The 20,270-nt window shown below is 45.1% G+C and overlaps 1 protein-coding gene across 9 annotated transcripts in view; it reads left to right on the plus strand.

Moving 5' to 3' along the window:
* Positions 1 to 20,270, plus strand: part of NUP210L (nucleoporin 210 like) — an 85,382-nt gene that overhangs the window by 59,505 nt on the left and 5,607 nt on the right. For 6 of the 9 annotated variants that reach the window (XM_032317395.1, XM_032317399.1, XM_032317397.1 and 3 more), the window contains 9 exons: positions 217 to 510; positions 2,118 to 2,276; positions 3,630 to 3,721; positions 5,679 to 5,853; positions 7,156 to 7,331; positions 7,920 to 8,137; positions 10,479 to 10,615; positions 15,671 to 15,797; positions 18,864 to 19,013. In XM_032317395.1, coding sequence (XP_032173286.1) covers positions 217 to 510; positions 2,118 to 2,276; positions 3,630 to 3,721; positions 5,679 to 5,853; positions 7,156 to 7,331; positions 7,920 to 8,137; positions 10,479 to 10,615; positions 15,671 to 15,797; positions 18,864 to 19,013 — 1,528 coding nt within the window. The remainder of the gene's footprint in view (positions 1 to 216; positions 511 to 2,117; positions 2,277 to 3,629; positions 3,722 to 5,678; positions 5,854 to 7,155; positions 7,332 to 7,919; positions 8,138 to 10,478; positions 10,616 to 15,670; positions 15,798 to 18,863; positions 19,014 to 20,270) is intronic. The other 3 variants (XM_032317396.1, XR_004279970.1, XM_032317398.1) reach the window with 3 other exon arrangements.

Genomic DNA, 20,270 nt, shown 5'->3' on the forward strand with positions numbered 1-20,270 from the left:
GAAGTATGTAGTCTTCAGTGAAAACCCCCCAGAGTGCTGGCATTGGTGTAAGACCTAGTTCCTCTCTTTAGGAACTGTTTAGGGAACAAAAACAAGCACATCTACTGGCATACATTTTGCTGAGTGCCCCAGACCACAACAGGCTAGTCAGCGTCAGTGTCCTCTGCCCCGCACAGACTCCCTCTTAGCCTGCGCTTGCTTCTACCCGTGGGGCAGGATGAAGTGCACGTTGAAGTGGTCCAGCTCAGGGCCGTGAGGGTCCTTGCAGCCGCTACTCGACTCGTCACAGCAACTGAGGTCGGTAAGGGGGTTCTGTTCTCGGCGCGCTCTGGCAGTGCCAGCTGGGCAGGACATACAGCACATACATCTTCTTTTCAGATGCCAGTTTATGTCATGGGAGTGACCAGTACCCAGACCCCTTTCTCCTTCAGCAACGCCAACCCTGGACTCACATTCCATTGGTCCATGAGCAAAAGGGACGTATTGGATCTAGTACCCAGGCATTCGGAGGTATGTTACGTCATCTCGGGGACACTGATAGTAGATTCACCTTATTTCATCAAGTTTGAGACTGATCTCACTTTCTAAATTCCACAGTCTCACTGTTTATCTCCCTGCCCCCTTGTTCTCTGAACTCTAGAAACCTATAAATCATATGAAGAGTTCAACTGGAGAACTCAGATAATTCTATGCAATTTTTAATGTACTTTGCTAGAACGAGTTGTCAAAAAAATATTCCCTTTAATATTGTATTTGTGAGCATTTGACTGTGTTCCATGAGCAATAACATGTCATGAACACAAGGTGCACATGTTTGACCGCTTCGCGTCGCCGTGCTCCACAGATCCTACAAGTTTTTACAAACGGAAGCTTTGTAGCGACCACATGCCTATTGGTGCCATTTTTTTTTAAGGGTTTTTATTTATTTATTTGACAGACAGATCACAAGTAGGCAGAGAGGCAGGCGGAGAGAGGAGGAAGCAGGCTCCCTGCTGAGCAGAAAGCCCGATGCGGGGCTCAATCCCAGGACCCTGGGATCATGACCTGAGCCGAAGGCAGAGGCTTTAACCCACTGAGCCACCCAGGTGCCCCGATGCCATTTTTTTCTGACAGCATTTGCTCACTCTGTACCTCTGTCACATTTTGGTAATTTTCACAATATTTCAGACTTTTCCATTATTATTTTATTTGTTATGGGGATCTGTGATCTATCAGTGAGTATGATTCACTGAAAGCTCAGGTGATGGTTAGCATTTTTTAGCAATGAAGTAATTTTTTTAAAGATTTGTTTATTTAACAGAGAGAGAGACAGCGAGAGGGAACACAAGCACAGGGAGTAGGAGAGGGAGAAGCAGGCTTCCCATTGGAGCAGGGAGTCCAATGCAGGGCTCCATCCCAGGACGCTGGGATCACGACCTGAGCCAAAGGCAGACGCTTAACAACTGAGCCACCCAGGCGCCCTGGCAATAAAATATATTTTTTTAAAGATTTTATTTATTGGGCGCCTGGGTGGCTCAGTGGGTTAAGCCCACTGCCTTTGGCTCAGGTCATGATCCCAGGGTCCTTGGATCAAGACCCGCATTGGGCTCCCTGCTCGGTGGGGAGCCTGCGTCCCCCTCTCTCTCTGCCTGCCTCCCTGCCTACTTGTGATCCTTCTCTCTGTCAAATAAATTTAAAAAACTTAAAAAAAAAGACTTAAAAAAAAATAACATGAGACTCTCACAGAGGCTTGCCAGAATTACTTGAGTGCTATACATGGAGTTTACTTTAGGGGTGACTCTGTTGCTGGGAATATGAAAAGAAGTAACCATGAAAATAATCCCTGGTACTCTAGTTCTTTTCTACAGGTCTATCTAGCATATATTTTCTTTTTTTATTTTAAGATTTTATTTATTTATCTGACAGACAGAGATCACAAGTAGGCGGAGAGGCAGGCAGAGAGAGAGGAGGAAACAGGCTCCCTGCCAAGCAGAGAGCCTGACATGGGGCTCGAAGCCAGGACCCCGGGATCATGACCTGAGTGGAAGGCAGCGGCTTAACCCACTGAGCCACCCAGGTGCCCCGAGCACAGTGATTATTAATGAATATTTCTTAATCCATTCCTGACTGTTTTCCAGGTTTTCCTACAGCTCCCGGTAGAAAATAACTTTGCCATGGTTGTCCACACAAAAGCAGCTGGTCGGACCAGTATCAAAGTCACTGTCCGCTGTATGAACAGTTCCTCTGGGCAGCTTGAGGGGAATTTATTAGAATTGTCTGATGAAGTTCAGATTCTGGTAAGGTCCCAAACCTAAATTTTGTTTTTACATATCAAGGAGAAGAAAGTTATATTCTCTTATCATCCATGTGGAGCTTGGTCTGGATAGAGGTAGAGAAAGTGCTCGAGGGAGCCCTAGAACAGGCTCAGAGTTTCTAGAGCTTCGTCATTCTTCCTAACTGCATCTCTATAAGTACTGATATTAGAAACTGTAAGAATGTGCACTCCCCTCACCTCCCCACACAATAAACACAGGATACCAAAGCAGAATAACTAAAGAGGGACTCATTTCCGAGCTGCTCTGCCTAACACAAATATCGTGATACCATCCACTTAGGGGATCTAACCCTAACTTCCAGGAGTGTGAAGAGCATGGATGGTTGGTTTCCACAGGTTTCTCAGGCTGAAAGCTAACGGGCCCTATTGTTTTTAGTGTTCAAAAGAAAAATGATCATCTTTGGAGGGCGAATAAGTTTCTCTGCCTCTGAGTGTAGGACTGATTTTTTTTTTCTTTTTCTATTCTTCTCCTTTATTTTGGTTTTGTTTCTCTGATTCAGTGAGGGGTAGAGGAAAGCGCATTTTACTAGGAAGTAGAAAACCTGAATAATGTTCCTTCCTAATTTATTATTGTAGGTTTTTGTTCTCAAATCTCTTTTCAGGTAACCAGAGCTAAATTTAGAAATTTCAAAATTATGGGGCACCTGGGTGGCTCAGTGGGTTGGGCCTCTGCCTTGGGCTCCAGTCGTGGTCCCAGGGTCCTGGGATCAAGCCCTGCATCCGGCTCTCTGTTCAGCGGGGAGCCCACTTCCCCCTCTCTCTGCCTGCCTCTCTGCCTACTTGTGACCTCTGTTTGTCAAATAAATAAATAAAATCTTTAAAAAAAGAAAAAAAGAAATTTCAAAATTATTTTATTTTATTTTTCTTAAGATTTTATTTATTTATTTGACAGACAGAGATCACAGGTAGACAGAGAGGCAGGCAGAGAGAGAGAGGAGGAAACAGGCTTCCCGCTGAGCAGAGAGTCTGACATGGGGACTCGATCCCAGGACCCTGGGATCATGACCTGAGCCGAAGGCAGAGGCTTAACCCACTGAGCCACCCAGGCACCCCTCAAAATTATTTTATACCTAATATCTAAGTGATACAGAGGATGTGGTAGTCAGTGTGGCTTCATCAGGAGTGGGGCTAATATTAGATTTGTGTTCTAGAACACCGAGGCATGTTTTAAGTGTCGGGCTCACTTGACAAAGAGTGTTGTGGGCCCTCAGGCCAAGCTAAAATGATGTAGATGTTGATTTGTAGTTGATATGTGAGCAAAGGTTATAGTTTTGTCTTTTCCAGAAATGAGGAAGACATTATTTTCTCACTTTAGGTGTTTGAGAAACTCCAACTATTCTTTCCGGAGTGCCAGCCTGAGCAAATTCGGATGCCCATGAATTCCCAGCTCAGACTCCACACCAACAGGTGAGGAATTAGGGAAGGGCAGGCCAGGTTCCAGCCTTACCATTAGGAACATGGAAAGAACTCTTGCCTTCTAGGTGATTTTTCTAATCCAGAAATAAGATTTTTTAATCTTAATTTTAATCTAAATTTTTTAATCTGAAGTGAAATTCATCTTACATAAAAATCTTTTTGTTTTTTTAAAGATTTTATTTATTTATTTGACAGACAGAGATCACAACTAGACAGAGAAGCAGGCAGAGAGAGAGAGGGAAGCAGGCTCCCTGCGGAGCAGAGAGCCCGATGTGGGGCTCGATCCCAGGACCCTGAGATCATGACCTGAGCCGAAGGCAGCGGCTTAACCCACTGAGCCACCCAGGCGCCCCTAAAAATCTTTTTTTAAGACTTTAGAGAGGTGGGGCACCTGTAAATAAATAAGTAAAATCTTAAAAAAAAAAAAAGATTTTAGAATGAGAGAGCACAAGCAAGGGGAGGGGCAGCAGGCAGAGGGAGAAGCAGGCTCCCCACTGACCAAGGAGCCCGATGTGGGACTCAATCCCAGGACCCAGGAATCATGACCTGAGCCGAATGCTTCACCAACTGAGCCACGCAGGCACCCCCAAATTAACCATTTTATTTATTTTTAAAAAGATTTTATTTATTTATTTGACAGAGAGAGAGAGCACAATTAAGCAGAGAGGCAGGCAGAGGGAGAGAGAGAAACAGGTTCTCCTCAGAGCAGGGAGCCCAACATGGGGCTCGATCCCAGGACCCCAAGACCATGACCTGAGCCAGAGGCAGACGGCTAACAACTGAGCCACCCAGGTGCCCCAGATTAACCATTTTATTTTTTTATTTTTTATTTTTATTTTTTTTTTAAGTTTTTATTTATTTATTTGACAGAGAGAGATCACAAGTAGGCAGAGAGGCAGGCAGAGAGAGAGAGAGGAGGAAGCAGGCTCCCCGCTGAGCAGAGAGCCCGACGCGGGACTCGATCCCAGGACCCTGAGATCATGACCTGAGCTGAAGGCAGCGGCTTAACCCACTGAGCCACCCAGGCGCCCCTGGATTAACCATTTTAAAATGGACGATTTGGGGGCGTTTAGTGCGTCACAGTATTGCGCAACCCTCACCTCTGTCCAGTTCCAGGGCATTTTCATCGCCACCAAAGAAGACCCATCAGCAGTCACGCTGACCTATTTAGTTGAGAGACAGAGAGGGAGCGAGAGCAAGCACGAGTACGGGGAGGGGCAGTGGGAGAGGGAGAAGCAGACTCCCTGCTAAGTATGGAGCCTGACATGGGGTTCGGTCCCAGAACCCTGAGATCATGACCTGAGCCACCTATTCATTTCAATAGGCGCCCTTATTTCATTTCTTTTAATGACTAAATCATGTTCTGCGGTATGGATATAACATACTTAGTTTATCCATTCATCTGTTGTTGGACATTTGGGTTGTTTTTACCTTTGGCTTTTGTGAATATTACACTACTATGAACAATCACACGGAACTATTTATTTAAATATCTGTTTCAATCCTTTTAGCTGAATTTTAAATTTATTTTTATTATTTTTCAAAGATTTTATTTATTTGAGAGAGAGAGCATGGAGAGAGAGCACGAGTGAGGGTGGAAGGGCAGAGGGAGGAGAAACAGACTCCCCACTGAGCAGGGAGCCCCATGTGGGGCTCGATCCCAGGACCCCTAGGATCATGACCTGAGCGGAAGGCAGAGGCTTAACTGACTGAGCCATCCAGGAGCCTCTAGCTGAATGATTTTTAATGATAAATATGTAGTAGGATATGATTTTTAGAGAGATAGGCATAATCCAAACGCAGATGCTTACTTGAGGAACAAATAAGCACATAGCATGGAGAATGGCAAGTGGTTTCCTCGGAGTAGTTTCTGACAGTAACCCTGCCAATCTCCTTTCTTTCTGGTCACAACCCCCAAGAGATGCCACCTGTTCCATTTGTTCCCTAGGGAAGGGGCCGCCTTTGTGACTTCCCGTGTTCTCAAGTGTTTCCCTGATCCGTCTGTCATCGAGGAGGATGGCGAAGGGCTCCTGAGAGCCGGTTCCGTCGCAGGTACTGCTGTGTTGGAAGTCACGTCTGTAGAACCTTTTGGAGTCAACCAGACAACCATAACTGGAGTTCAGGTGAGTTCAGGGACTTGCTCAAGAAAAAATAAAAGGAAGGGGCGCCTGGGTGGCTCAGTGGGTTAAAGCCTCCGCCTTCGGCTCAGATCATGATCCCAGGGTCCTGGGATCGAGCCCCACATCGGGCTCTCTGCTCAGCAGGGAGCCTGCTTCCCCTCTCTCTCCACCTGCCTCTCTGCCTACTTGTGATCTCTGTCTGTCAAATAAATAAATAAAATCTTTAAAAGAAAAAGAAAAAATAAAAGGAATACCATGGCCTGAAGAGGCAGATTTCCGGATTTAAGAACTAGGAACTTCCCTGGAAGTCAGAACGAACTGTAAGATAGAAGACAGTCTTGACATGGGATATAAGCCATCAAATTAAAAGTGACCTTTAGAGCCCTTGTTATAAGAGGGATCAGCCTCAAATTGGTGCACTTCTGAGCAGTGTTGGCAAAAGGGTGTGGGGCAAGGTAGAACTATTGCTACCAAAATTAGGCTTTGTTACTAGAATTTAAAAATTCAGTCTAACATAGAGTGCCTGGGTGGCACATTGAGTTAAGCATCCAGCTTTTGGTTTTGGCTCAGGTCATGATCTCAGTGTTGTAAGATTGAACCCTGTGTCAGGCTCCATGCTGGGGATGGAGTCTGCTTGAGATTCTCGCTCTCCATGGGTCGCCTGGGTGACTCAGTCTTAAGCCGCTGCCGTTGGCTCAGGTCATGATCCCAGGGTCCTGGGATTGAGCCCCACATCAGGCTCCCTGCTCAGTGGGGAGCCTGCTTCCTCCTCTCATTCTCTCTCTCTCTCTCTCAAATAAATAAATAATTTTTTTAAAAAGATTTTATTTCTTTATTTGACAGTGAGAGAGGGAACACAAGCAGGGGGAGTGGGAGAGGGAGAAGCAGGCCTCTTGCCAAGCAGGGAGCCCAGTGTGGGGCTTGATCCCAGGACTCTGGGATCATGACCTGAGCCAAAGGCAGATGCTTAATGCTGGAGCCACTCAGGTGCCCCAATAAATAAAATCTTAAAAATATATATATATTCTGTCTCTTCTTCTGCCCCTCCCCCTGCTTGTCCGTGTGCACTCTGTCTCTCAAGTAAATAAATAAAATCTTAAAAAGAAAGTTCCACCTTCTCTCCGCATTCTCTCAGCTTTAAGAATTAAGGGGCCGTTTCCTGCACTATCGTATTTCTTACCCAACTCTGACTTAAGTCATCCCCTATGAGGAGCTGTTTCCTATGAGAGAAGAACCCCGTTTTTACCGCGGCCTGTGAGCTTCAGCATCTGTCGCAGCTCCTCTCCGGTGGCCCTGCTCCCACAGGTGGCACCAGTGGCATACCTGCGGATGAGCAGCCAACCCAAGCTGTACGCCGCCCGCGGGAGGGCTCTGCCGGCGTTTCCTGTGGGCGCGTCTCTCACCTTCACTGTCCGGTTCTACAACAGCATCGGAGAGAAACTCCACACGCACAACACCCAGCTTCATCTGGCTCTGAACAGGTGCGGAGTCGAAGGAATGATACCCACGTTGGGGGAGAAACTGTGCAGATAGGCTAGGGTTATCCAGTAAATTCTCATGTTCTCGACTCAGAACCTGATATTTATTTCTTTCATTAGGACGGGAAACACCAGATGGTGCTGGTTGTTCAATGAAGAAGTATTTCAGGGTGTTTTCAATCTGTCAAGCCCTAGTTCACAGGAAGCCTCCATAGGGAACTGGTAGGAGTATTATCAAAAAGCTGTACTGGGCGCCTGGGTGGCTCAGTCGGTTAATCATCCAACTCTCGATCTCAGCTCAGGTCTTGATCTCAGGGCTGTGAGTTCAAGTCATGCTGGGCATGGAACCTACCTTAAAAAAAAAAAGCTTTACTGGAAAACAAATTTTTAATTTAAAATAAAAGGGCTTACTGGGTACTCTGTATATAATAGACCTGACCCTTGGCCACTCATTGCTTGCCCTCCACTGTAGAATTCTTTCTGAACCTTTGAGCTGTTGAATAGAAAATGCTGTGATGAGCTCTGCCCCCAGAACTGTGTCCTAACAGTGATCTTTTAGAGATGACCTGCTACTTTCTTGTCTCCTTTCAGAGATGACCTGCTACTTATTGGGCCAGGGAATAGGAACTATACTTATGTGGCCCAGGCAGTGAACACAGGAGTGACGCTTGTGGGAATCTGGGACCGGAGACACCCAGGTGTGGCAGATTACATCCCAGTTGCTGTGGAGCACGCCATCATGCCAGACACCCAGCTCACCTTTGTTGGAGACGTCATCTGCTTCAGGACACACCTCCTCAACCACAATGGTCTGGATACCTTCTCTTTCTTTTTTTCTTTTAAAGATTTTATTTATTTATTTGACAGAGAGAGATCACAAGCAGGCAGAGAGGCAGGCAGAGAGAGGGAGAAGCAGGCTCCCCGCTGAGCAGAGAGCCCGAGGCGGGGCTAGATCCCAGGACCTGAGATTGTGACCGAAGCCGAAGGCAGTGGCTTAACCCACTGAGCCACCCAGGTGCCCCTTCCCTTTCTTAACTTCACAGCTGACAGGATGAGAAAACAACTCATCCCTTAGATAATTCTTTCAAAATGATTTAAAATCTGAGGGCCTAGGATCATCTGGATGGCTCAGTCAGTAGAATGTGCAACTCTTGATCTTGGAGCTTTGGTTTAAGCCCCATGTTGGGTGCAGAGATTATTAAAAAAAAATAAAATAAAATAGGGACGCCTGGATGGCTCAGTTGGTTGGGTGGCTGCCTTCGGCTCAGGTCATGATCCCAGCGTCCTGGGATCGAGTCCCACATCGGGCTCCTTGCTCAGCGGGGAGTCTACTACTCCCTCTGCCTCTGCCTGCCACTCTGTCTGCCTGTGCTTACTCTCTCTGACAAATAAATAAGTAAAATCTTAAAAAAAAATAAAATAAAATATTTTTTTAAAAAAGATCTGTTTATTTGAGAGAGAGAGAGAGGTGGGGGGAGGGGCAGCTGAAGAGGGAGAGAATCAAATTGCAGATTCCCCACAAGCCTGGAGCCTAAGGGTGGAGCTTGATCCCACAGCTCTTGAGATTATGACCTGAGCCAGAATCAAGAATTGAATGTTTGATCCACTGAACATTCAGGTGCCCCCAAAAATAAAATCTTTAAAAAAAAATATTGAGGGTCTCTCTAGGAATATTGGTCATGCACCTCCTGGTCGCATAGCTTACTGTACTATTACGCAGGTGGTGTGGGTACCTTGTCTCCTGGCCCCTTCCCAGCTTCTGAAGGAGGGAGTCGGCAAGCTGAAGAGTAAAGGATGCGCTGAAGTGAAGGGAAGCGCGGTGCGGCTTTAGTTCTAGGACCCAACTGTGAGTGCGCTGTTTTGTGAGAGACATCTGAAGGCCTAACTCTTAAATACATCATCAGCATAGTAAGGTTTGGCCTTGTACTGGGCTAGACTGTACTCTCGATCAACAAAGCATTTCTGCCCTAAAAAGTGCTATTGAGCGCAAGAACATCAGTCTTTGGTTAATAAATGAGTATCGGGGGGCACCTGGGTGGCTCAGTGGGTTAAGCCGCTGCCTTCAGCTCAGGTCATGATCTCAGGGTCCTGGGATCGAGTCCCGCATCGGGCTCCTGCTCGGCAGGCAGCCTGCTTCTCTCTCTCTCTCTCTCTCTCTCTCTCTCTCTGCCTGCCTCTCTGCCTACTTGTAATCTCTCTCTGTCAAATAAATAAATAAATAAAAATCTTTATAAAAAAAAAAAAAAAAAAAATGAGTATCGGTTCTCTGGGTTTACTGAGAGCATATTCCAAAGCTAAGTGCCCTGCCTGGGTGTGTGCGTCCCAGTCCTCCCTCCGAGCAGGACTAGGGCGCGTTGTATGGCCCTGTGACCTCTTCTGGGAGCTGCGGATCCATGTGGGTACAGTGATGTGATGTGAGGCCAGAGTCTGTATATTCAGGGCTTGACTGAGAGGGAGTCCACTTGGCTCAGGTCAGATCCCCCAATCCTATAAGGACTGATTTGCAAGCAACCACCACGACCATGGAACCCAGGGCCATTGAGCTAGCCCTGCTTTAGGGCTGACGGAGTTACAATCTTATGATTGTTACTCTCTTGTCAGTGAAAGACTCTTTTGCTAGATTTTGTTAGGACTGCCCTATCTTTCATTCTGGAATACTCTGACTTTCTAAATCTATACCACTTTGAATGGGAAGCAAAAGGACCAATACCAGGATCAGTAATCGAACGCCAACTCCAGGTAGCATTTTTCTGCCACTTTGAGACTGAAGCCAAAGCAAACAAACCTTCTTCCTTGCCAGCTGTCACCTTTTTTCAGTCTTCTGCTGATACCTATCAGTAGGTGAAAGACCGTTATTCCTGTGTGTAAAATATTTTTTCCTATTTCCTAAGAACAGTTAGATCCTCCAACTAAGTAGCTCCTTCTGTGATTCTGAGGTAATCCTTGTTTTATGTTGTGGGTATGATGGGGGAATTGTGGGTATTTCAGGGGAACCTGAAAATAAAGTTATCTTCAAAGCTGAATGTTCCTCCTAGGAAAAGATACCTGTGTGCTTGAACGGTGTGCTGATACAGAGTCTGCATAAGGGCAGAGTGACCTTCCATTCAGATCAGAGGTTGCAACCAAGTGCTTTCTCTTGTCCTTCCCTAGGTGAACCTGGGATTTGGATGATTTCTGCTGATAACATTCTACAAGCAGACACTGGCACCGGAGTGGGAGTGGCCAGGAGTCCAGGAATAGCAACAGTCTTTCATGACATCCCAGGAGTGGTAAAAACATACCGAGAGGTAACCCTAACAAGGCCAGTGTGACTATTTCCATATTTGGGGATATGCATATAGAATACACATCTGAGGAAAAGATATATACTGACATGTCAGATATAAAGCCAGCCAGAAAACTTTGGAATACAAAGCTAAACGTGATTAGGAGGCGCCTGGGTAGCTCAGTCGTTAAGCGTCTGCCTTCGGCTCAGGTCATGATCACAGGGTCCTGGGATCGAGCCTCGCATCTGGCTCCATGCTTGGCGGGAAGCCTGCTTCTCCCTCTCCCACTCCCCCTGTGTGCCTCTGTCAAATAAATAAATAATATATTTTTTAAATATTTTATTTATTTATTTGACAGACAGAGATCACAAGTTAGGCAGAGAGGCAGGCAGAGAGAGAGGAGGAAGCAGGCTCCCCGCTGAGCAGAGAGCCCGATGCGGGGCTCGATCCCAGGATACTGGGATCATGACCTGAGCCGAAGGCAGAGGCTTTAACCACTGAGCCACCCAGGTGCCCTGTGATTAGGATTCTTAACCTGAATAAATGGATAGATAGATAGATAGATAGATAGATAGATAAGGGGCGCCTGGGTGGCTCAGTTGGTTGGGCGTCTGCCTTCAGCTCGGGTCATGATGTCAGGATCCTAGGCTTGAGCCCCACATCGGGCTTCCTGCTCAGCAAGGAGCCTGCTTCTCTCTCTCCCTCTGCTCCTCCCCCTGCTCACTCTCTCTCAAAAACAAACAAAAAAGTTTCAGAAGAATGACTAGTGTGATTTATACTTTAAAATATCACTGTGGTGGAGTGCGTGGGTGGCTCAGACAGTTCAGCTTAGGTCATATCTCGGGGTTTGAGATTGAGCCCCACACCGGGCTCTGTGCTCAGTAGGGAGTCTGTTGAGATTCTCCCTCTCCCTCTGGCCCTTCCCCCTCAAATAAGTAAATTTTTTTTTAGTATTTTGATTTGTATTAGAGGATATTCGTACACATGTATACCGTCCAGCTGCACAGGATCTTTTTTTTTCAATATTTTATTTATTTATTTGACAGAGATCATAAGTAGTCAGAGAGGCAGGCAGAGAGAGAGGGAGAAGCAGACTTCCTGCTGAGCAGATGCTGATGGGGAACTCAATCCCAGGACCCTGGGGTTGTGACCTGAGCTGAAGGCAGACGCATAACTGAGCCACCCAGGCGTCCCCCAAAAAATCTTTAAAACAACACCAGGGGCACCAGGGTGGCTCAGTCAGCTGGGTATCTGCCTTTGGCTCAGGTCATGATTTTAGGGTCCTGGGATTGAGGCCCTGTGTTGTGTTCCTTGCTCAGCAGGGAGTCTGCTTTTCTCTTTCCCTCTGCCCTGGGTCATGCTCTCTCTCTCTCTCAAATAAACAGAATCTTTAAAAATAAATAAATAAATAAATAAATAAAACAAATAAATAAATAAAGCGGTGCCAACTCCTCCCCCCAAAACAAGGTGGTGTGAGATAGATAGATAGATAGATAGATAGATAGATAGATATCACTGTAGCTACTGGTTGGTACTAGACAGTAGGGGCAAGGGTTGAAGAGTTGGGAAGCTATTCTTGCAATGATCCAGGTAAGATAGGATGGTGCTCTGGGGTACCAGTCTGGTAACAGAGGAGGTCATGGGAAGTTGGTCAGATTCTAGTGTACTTTATAGGTAGAGCCAGTAGAATTTCTTAGCAGATTATATGTAATCTGATGATGTGATAAAATCAGATGATATATAATTGACTTCAAATTTTTAAAAAAATGACTTCAGGTTTTTGACTCAATAACTAAAAGGACAGAATTGCCATCACTTGAGGGGAACCTCAGTGGTGCAGGAGGTTAAGGGTCCAACTCTGGATTTCAGCTCAGGTCATGATCTCAGAGTTCTGAGATCGAGCCCTGCATCTGGCTCTGTGCTCATGGAGTCTGCTTGTCTCTATCCCTCTGCTCCTCCCCCCAACTTATGCTTGTATGCTCTCTCTCTTTCAAAGAAATAATAAATAGAATCTGAAAAAAAAGAAAAGCTACACAGCTGAATGCTTAGTTGCTGAATGTGGTTCCCAGGGAAGGGGCCTGGGGTGCACGCTTTCTGCAAAACACATGCTGAAGGGCGCCTGGGTGGCTCAGTGGGTTAAGCCGCTGCCTTCAGCTCAGGTCATGATCTCAGGGTCCTGGGATCGAGTCCCGCATCGGGCTCTCTGCTCAGCAGGGAGCCTGCTTCCCCCTCTCTCTCTGCCTGCCTCTCTGCTTACTTGTGATCTCTGTCTGTCAAATAAATAAATAAAATCTTAAAAAAAAAAAACGAAACACATGCTGAATGCTACTTTCCCTTTTTACCTTTTTTTGTAAAAGCAAAAATCGTCTTTGGATTTATTTTTCTTAGGGAAACCATTTACTAATGTCTTTCTTGAAAGTGATGGGGCTTAATGTAAATTTTTGAGAAGTGAAGGGGTCCCTGTATCTCAAGGAGGGAGCGAAGGATCAGCCACGTCGAAGATTATCGATAGGCCAAGTAGCCTGAAGACAAAATGCCAGATGGGTTCGCAGTACAGGGTGGTTACTTGACGGAGTGGCTTCAGTGCAGTGACAGGGGCGGAAGTCTGGAGAATTGAGAGGACGTGTGGGTTTGGGGCGTAAGACAGCTCTGTGAGGAACTGGAGTCAAATTTTTGTTTGGTTGGTCATTTTTTGAGATGGGAGAAAAAATGATTTAGGAGTGTTTAGTAGAGAAGGGAAAATGCGATGCAGGAGTAGGGAGCGTTGCTGAAGCAACAACCTTTAGCAGGTGAGATGGTCGAACAAGTGAAGGGTTGGCTTGATGAAGCCTTTTCTCTTTCCCCTTAAATCCATGTTGGGTCTCCCTCCTCAGTGCCCAGAGGACCTGTTTGTTCCTCTTTTCATTACTCAAATGTAACAGCTATCATTTGTTGAACATCTACTGTGGGGTTGGCATTTTGCATCTGTTTTTTTAAATTTTTATTTTACATCAGTATAAATATCATTCTTAATCTTCACAACCCTGCAAAGTATTATCCCAATTTTATAGATGATTGAACTGCTCACAGGGTATCTGGTGCCATGTTGTAAGGAGTTCACAGTCTAGTGAGGACAGAAATAATTACATGTAGACAGTTTAAGTAACTAAAACATAACTGACCAGTGCTTTACAAGTGACAAGTTAGAAGTGCTCCTAGAGTCCAGACACGCCCGGCTGGCTCAGTTAGGGGAGTGTCTGATTCTTGATGTGCAGCTTCAAAAAAAAAATTGTGTGTGGTGGATGCCTCCTGGCTGTCGGTTACGCGTCTGCCTTCAGTTCAGGTCATGATTTCAGGGTCCTGGGATCAAGCCCTACATCAGGCTCCCTGCCCAGTGGGAGTTTGCTTTTTTCTGCCGTCCTGCCCCTCTCCCTGCTTGTGTTCTCAATCTCTCTCAAATAAATAAATAAAATCTTTTTTTTTTAAAGATTTTATTTATTTGACAGACAAAGATCACAAGCAGGCAGAGAGGCAGGCGGGGTGGGGGGGGAGGTAAGCAGGCTCCCCGCTGAGCAGAGAGCCCGATGTGGGGCTCGATCCCAGGACCCTGGGATCATGACCTGAGCCGAAGGCAGAGGCTTAACCCACTGAGCCACCCAGGTGCCCTAAATAAATAAAATCTTAAAAAAAAAAAAAAAAAAAAAAAACAGAAGAGGGGCATCTGGCTGGCTCAGTCAATCAAGTATCTGACTCTTGATTTTGACTTGGGTCATAATCTTGGGGTCTGTACTCAGCGCAGAGTCTACTTCTCTCCGTCCCCTTCTGTCCCTCCCCCGACTCTGATATTCCTCTCTCAAATAGGTGGATAAGTCTTTAAAAAAAAAAAAAATACACAAGAGGCACCTGGGTGGCTTAATGGGTTAAAGCCTCTGCCTTCGGCTCAGGTCATGGTCTCAGGGTCCTGGGATCGAGCCCCGCATCGGGCTCTCTGCTCAGCAGGGAGCCTGCTTACCTCCCCCCCCACCCCGCCTGCCTCTCTGCCTGCCTGTGATCTCTGTCAAATAAATAAATAAAATCTTTTAAAAATAAATAAATAAAAGCTTTAAAAAAAAAAAAGAGGGCTGGGGACAGAGGCAGCAACTTGAGGAATTTGAGAAGGGTTTCAGTGCTGGGGAAGCAGAGAGAGGGTCACACGGGAGGAACTGGCCTTTGCTGTCAGAGGCTACAGAGAAGTCAAAAAGGGTGTGATAGACCCTAGGTGGTATACTGTGTAAAATCATCATTTAATAGTGTACTAACGAACAGACACCCATGGAGGCCGCTTCTGTGTAGCCCTGTGACAGACTCTGGAAACACAAAGATGAGAAAGACAAAACTCCTTCCCTTCCTGAGCATTTAATGTCACTAACTTGGTTTCAAGGTTCTTGAATATTTGAAAAAAACAAAAAATCATGGTAGTACTGAGAAGACTGTGTACTGTAATACAATACACACTTAATGTAATGAATAATGTCATGAATAATGACATAATGATACAGTGACAAGATAATATACATTTAAGTTGAAGATATTTGGGGGCAGAGAGCCATCATTAATTATCTTCTCTCAATGTAATCATGAAGCACTTGCTTTAAATACAAGGCACATTACAGGATATACAAAGATAGATTAGTCTCTCAGTTGAAGAACTTAGATTCAAATAGGAATGATTTTTAACAAAAATACAAATACCCACAGCACAAGACAGAACATTACAAGTATACTGAGAGAAACAAAGTACTTTGAAGTTTCAGAAAAGGCTGAGATTATATGCAGCTAACGAAAGTTGCAGTTTTCTTTGAAGGCATTTTAATAGGGGGTCATCTAAAGGGAAGATGTCAAACAGAATAATGGACAAAGACCTCCTTTTAGGGAAAAAAAATGTTATTTTCTTCTCAAAGGTAAACAGATTTTGTGGTTCTTAACTATGTGAAGTAGAAAGGCCCCCGGGCCTTGAGTGAGATGGCGCTTTCGGTTGGGTAAGTTATGAAGCGTAGAGAGGGAGAGAACAATATTTTCTAAGAATTAGGGACAGATTTTCCTTTGGTTTGCTCACAGGTGGTGGTCAATGCATCATCAAGATTAACGCTCAGTTATGACCTCAAGACCTACCTCACCAATACCCCCAATTCAACTGTGTTCAAGCTCTTCATTACCACTGGCAGAAATGGTGCTAATCTCAAAGGTCAGGTCTCTTAATAGGTCTGGGTGATTGTTCCCATCATTTCTGTCTTCCTTCTCATGTACCCCTTACACTAGCAGTCCATATTTTTTTTTATTTCAGAACTGACTCCACCTTTAATAAATAAATCATTGACTGCTGTAACTTCACAAAATAACTCGATACCAGGTTTTGGTATAGGCTAAACTTGGTCACTGTCGTTTTTCTAGTTATAACCTTGCCTGAGAGGTGGCCTAAACCAGGGATTTCCAAATATGGCTGATTTTCAAAGCTACCCGATGAAACTTTTGTAAAAATATGGTCTTAGGCTCCATCCAGATAGTTAATAAGTTTGGGATAAGGCCTCAGACCCAATTCTTTTCCAGCTTCCCTAGATTTAAGAAGTGTTGGAGTATGCGACATTTTAACTGTTATTTGCTCAACAAATTTACCGTTTATGTTTTTTTGTTCTGTACTGGGCTGTAATTTATTGTCAGTAAAAGGTGGGAAGGTGGTGCCTGACTCAGAGCAGCATGAGACTCTTGATCTCAGGGTCATGAGTTTAAGCCCCACATTGGGCATAGAGATTACTTTAAAAAAATAATAAACATGGGGCGCATGAGTGGATCAGTGGGTTAAGCCTCCACCTTCAGCTCAGGCCATGATCCCAGGGTCCTGGGATTGAGCCCAGCATCCGGCTCTCCACTCAGCGGGGAGCCTGCTTCCCACCCGCCCCCCCCAACCTGTCTCTCTGCCTCCTTGTGATCTCTTGTTTGTCAAATAAATAAATAAAATCTTTAAAAAAAAAAAAGTCTACATGAAAATTAAAAAAAAAAAAAGATGCTTAAAAAAAAAAAAAAAAAAAAGATGCTTAACCGACTGAGCCACTCAGGTGCCCCTCATTTAACAATCTTATGTAATAATTACCGTCATTTTAAAAATGAGAAATACCAAATCTAAGAGCAAGTAACATGTAGTTAGTGGCAGAATTGGTACATCTGTCCCACTCCAAAGTCCATGTAAATTCTTTTTTTTTAATTTTTATTTTTACCTTTTTTAAAGATTTTATCCATTTATTTGACAGAGATCACAAGTAGGCACAGAGGCAGGCAGAGAGAGGAGGAAGCAGGCTCCCCGCTGAGCAGAGAGCCCGATGTGGGGCTTAATCCCAGGGCCCTGTGATCATGACTTGAGTTGAAGACAGAGGCTTTAACCCACTGAGCCACCCAGGCGCCCCAATTCTTTCATTTTTTTAAAGAAAGAACAAATTCTGTTTTTGTTTTTTGGTTTTTTTTTTTGCAAAGAGAGCATGCAAAACCAAGAAGTCCAAAATATTACTGTCTGTAAAATTTAAGTCTAATTGCCCTTTTGGTCATTCAGTTTTTAAGCACTTACTTTCTTTTCACATTATTTAATTTTGTAAGTATAATCTAAGTATATATAAATACTTAATTTTTACAGTGTTCCAGGTTCTTTTACAAAGTGTTAAACATGTATAACATATTCATACACTGCTCTCTGCCTTAAGATACACAGACTGCAATTTTTCCTCCCAGAATCTCTCTAAAACCACAGCTTATTTTATTATGAAACAACTCCTTTGATATTGCTTGTAGTCTCCAAAAGATGAGAATGGTCCCCGGACTGACTACTGGCAGATGAGGAAGAACTTCAGAAACTGTGCAACGGAAAATTTTGGACAGGACACCACCTCCTACTTAATCTAGAAGGCTGTCCATTGAAACTGTCCGTTTCTTGAAGGCTGTGTGGCTCCTACTTAAGACACCATGTGTAATATTCTTTTTTTTTTTTAAAGATTTTATTTATTTATTTGACAGACAGAGATCACAAGTAGTCAGAGAGGCAGGCAGAGAGAGAGAGAGGGGGAAGCAGGCTCCCTGTGGAACAGGGAGTCCGATGCGGGACTCGATCCCAGGATCCTGGGACCATGACCTGAGCCCAAGGTAGAGGCTTAACCCACTGAGCCACCCAGGTGCCCCCACCATGTGTAATATTCTGGAGATCTCTAATTTGAATCACACTGCAATCAGTTATGGAAAATCAGACTTCCTAGACTGAAAAGCCTCCCAGCTGTAATTGCTGTCCAGTTTTCCCGGAATCTGTCTCATTCCCACTGACAAATTTTAGAAACTTTTGAAAGAGGACCCACCTATGATATTGATAATGGAAGCGCCACTATAGTCATTCACAAATCAGCAAAAGTAAGGGTCTTAGACCATTCTTTTATCTTGACTGTGGCAGGAGCCAAAGGGGCTGGCCTAGTAAGACAGAACCCTCTCTTTTGCTTTTTTTTTAAAGGATATTTTATTTATTTATTTATTTAAAAGATTTTTATTTATTTATTTAACAGAGATCACAAGTAGGCAGAGGCAGGCAGAGAGAGAGGAGGAAGCAGGCTCCCTGCTGAGCAGAGAGCCCGATGCGGGACTTGATCCCAGGACCCTGAGGTCATGACCTGAGCCGAAGGCAGCGGCTTAACCCACTGAGCCACCCAGGCGCCCTCTCTTTTGCTATTTAAAATTTTTTTTTTATTTAAGTAATTTCTATACCCGGTGTGGGGTTTGAACTAACAACCCTGAGATGAAGAGTTGCATGCTTCTGTGACCCAGCTGCTTCCCTAGCCTCCCTTTTTAAGATTTACTTATTTGAGGGGCACCTGGGTGGCTCAGTTGCTTAAATGTCGGTCTTCTGCTCTCATCATGATCCTGGAGTCCTGGGATGGAGCCCTGCATCGGGCTCCCCAATTGTCAGGGCGTCTGCTTGTCCCTCCCCTCTGCTTGTGCTGTCTCTCTTTCAAATAAATAAATAAAGTCTTTAAAAAAAAAAAAAATTGAGAGAGAGAGAGAATCTCAAGCAGACTCCGCGCTGAGTGCAGACGCCATCACAGGGCTCCATGACACAACCCTGGATCATGACCTGAGCCGAAATCGAGTCAGTTGCTCCACAGACTGAGCCATCCACGTGCCTTGCCTTTTTTTTTTTTTTTTTTTAAATCAAACTACTGGCTTATGTAAGTTTCTTCTTTTACAGATTCTTACGGCAGTCATTTCTCTCTTTTCTGCTTATTAGGATCCTGTACCCCAAGTCAGGCCTTGGCCATCACAACAGTACTTCTTCCTGAGACCCTTGTGCTGTGCCACGTGCAGTTCAGCAATACTTTGCTAGACATCCCGGCAAGCAAAGTCTTCCACGTCCGCGCGGGGTTCAGCATGGAGAGAGGTGGGTCCCACTCGCTGCATCTGGCGCCCTTGTTTCTGTCCCTGCACATGTACCACTTCCTTCCTGGGTTGCATTTACACTTTGCAGTTTCATCTGCTGTAGAACTATGGAAACTTTCTCAACCAGCGTTTTTGTTTAGTCTCTGTAACACCCTGTGCTTTTTCTACTAGAGTCTTCTACTTTCTTCTTTGCTAGTCCGTCCCTGTTATCTCTGGGCTTGGATCCTTCCTCTTTTATCCCCAGGAAGTAGCAGTGTTGGAGTGTTTATGGTTAAACTGAAGGATATTCCAGGCAGAGTAGCATTAACTAGCATAAAGCAGAAACAGGCATGACATTGGAATTTCATATGAATCACCTTGTAGAACGAGAGGATTCATGTCAAACTTAAGGCATAAATAGGATAGTGCTACAGGCCAAGACCTTCTGCTCTAAGGCCGGGCAGTATGGCGCGAGTAGCAAGCAGCCACTGACGGAAGGCTCACTCAAGAAACTGGTGGGCACTAACCAGAATGCCTGGTGCCAGGACAGGGACTAGGTGTACACAGGGGAGCAAGTCAGGGCTTCTCATTTTCACCAGCGTTGTGCCGGGAGATGTCAGAGCAGAGACGCATGGAATGCTGTAGAGACAGGAAGGAAAGTGGAGCAGCCACCTCGAACCTGGGGGTTGGTCAGTTTTACACAGCAAGGCTTGTGGAAGGATGACTAGGAATGCGCTAGATGTGAGAGGCCACAGGCCAGGACATCCCAGGCAATAAAGAGCCCGGAGTTCGGCAGGACACAGAATGGAGAGGGAAGAGGCGGCAGCAGGGCGGCCAGGGAAGGGCCCTGCAGTAATCCAAGCATGACCCGCTGAGGGTCTAGCCCAAGTAACAGGGAGATACTAACGGAGCGGCAAGTGTCAGACATTTCAAAAAGAGGAGTTAGCAAGATTCGGATGGTTGGATTAAGGAATGAAGTAAAGGGTGGCTGTGAAAAGACAGCGGAGTTCGAGCAGGGATAACTAGCACAATATTCCGTCGAGGTATGGTTTGACGGGGAAGTGACTAAGCCATGCTCAAAGCTTTTCACAAACCCTTTCCTGATCTTGGCAACTGTTGGTTACCTCATTCTACATCTGCTTAGTTTCCATTTGCCCTGTGTTATTTACCAGATTTAAGCAACAAGTTCAGCTGTTTTTCTCCGGTACATTCCCTCCCCACAGTGGCCAACAGTCTGCTAAGAGGGAACGGTCAAAATTGAATTCACCTTTTCTTCTGC

The sequence above is a fragment of the Mustela erminea genome, chromosome 17, assembly GCF_009829155.1.
Source record: "Mustela erminea isolate mMusErm1 chromosome 17, mMusErm1.Pri, whole genome shotgun sequence".
Taxonomy (NCBI): Eukaryota; Metazoa; Chordata; class Mammalia; order Carnivora; family Mustelidae; genus Mustela; species Mustela erminea.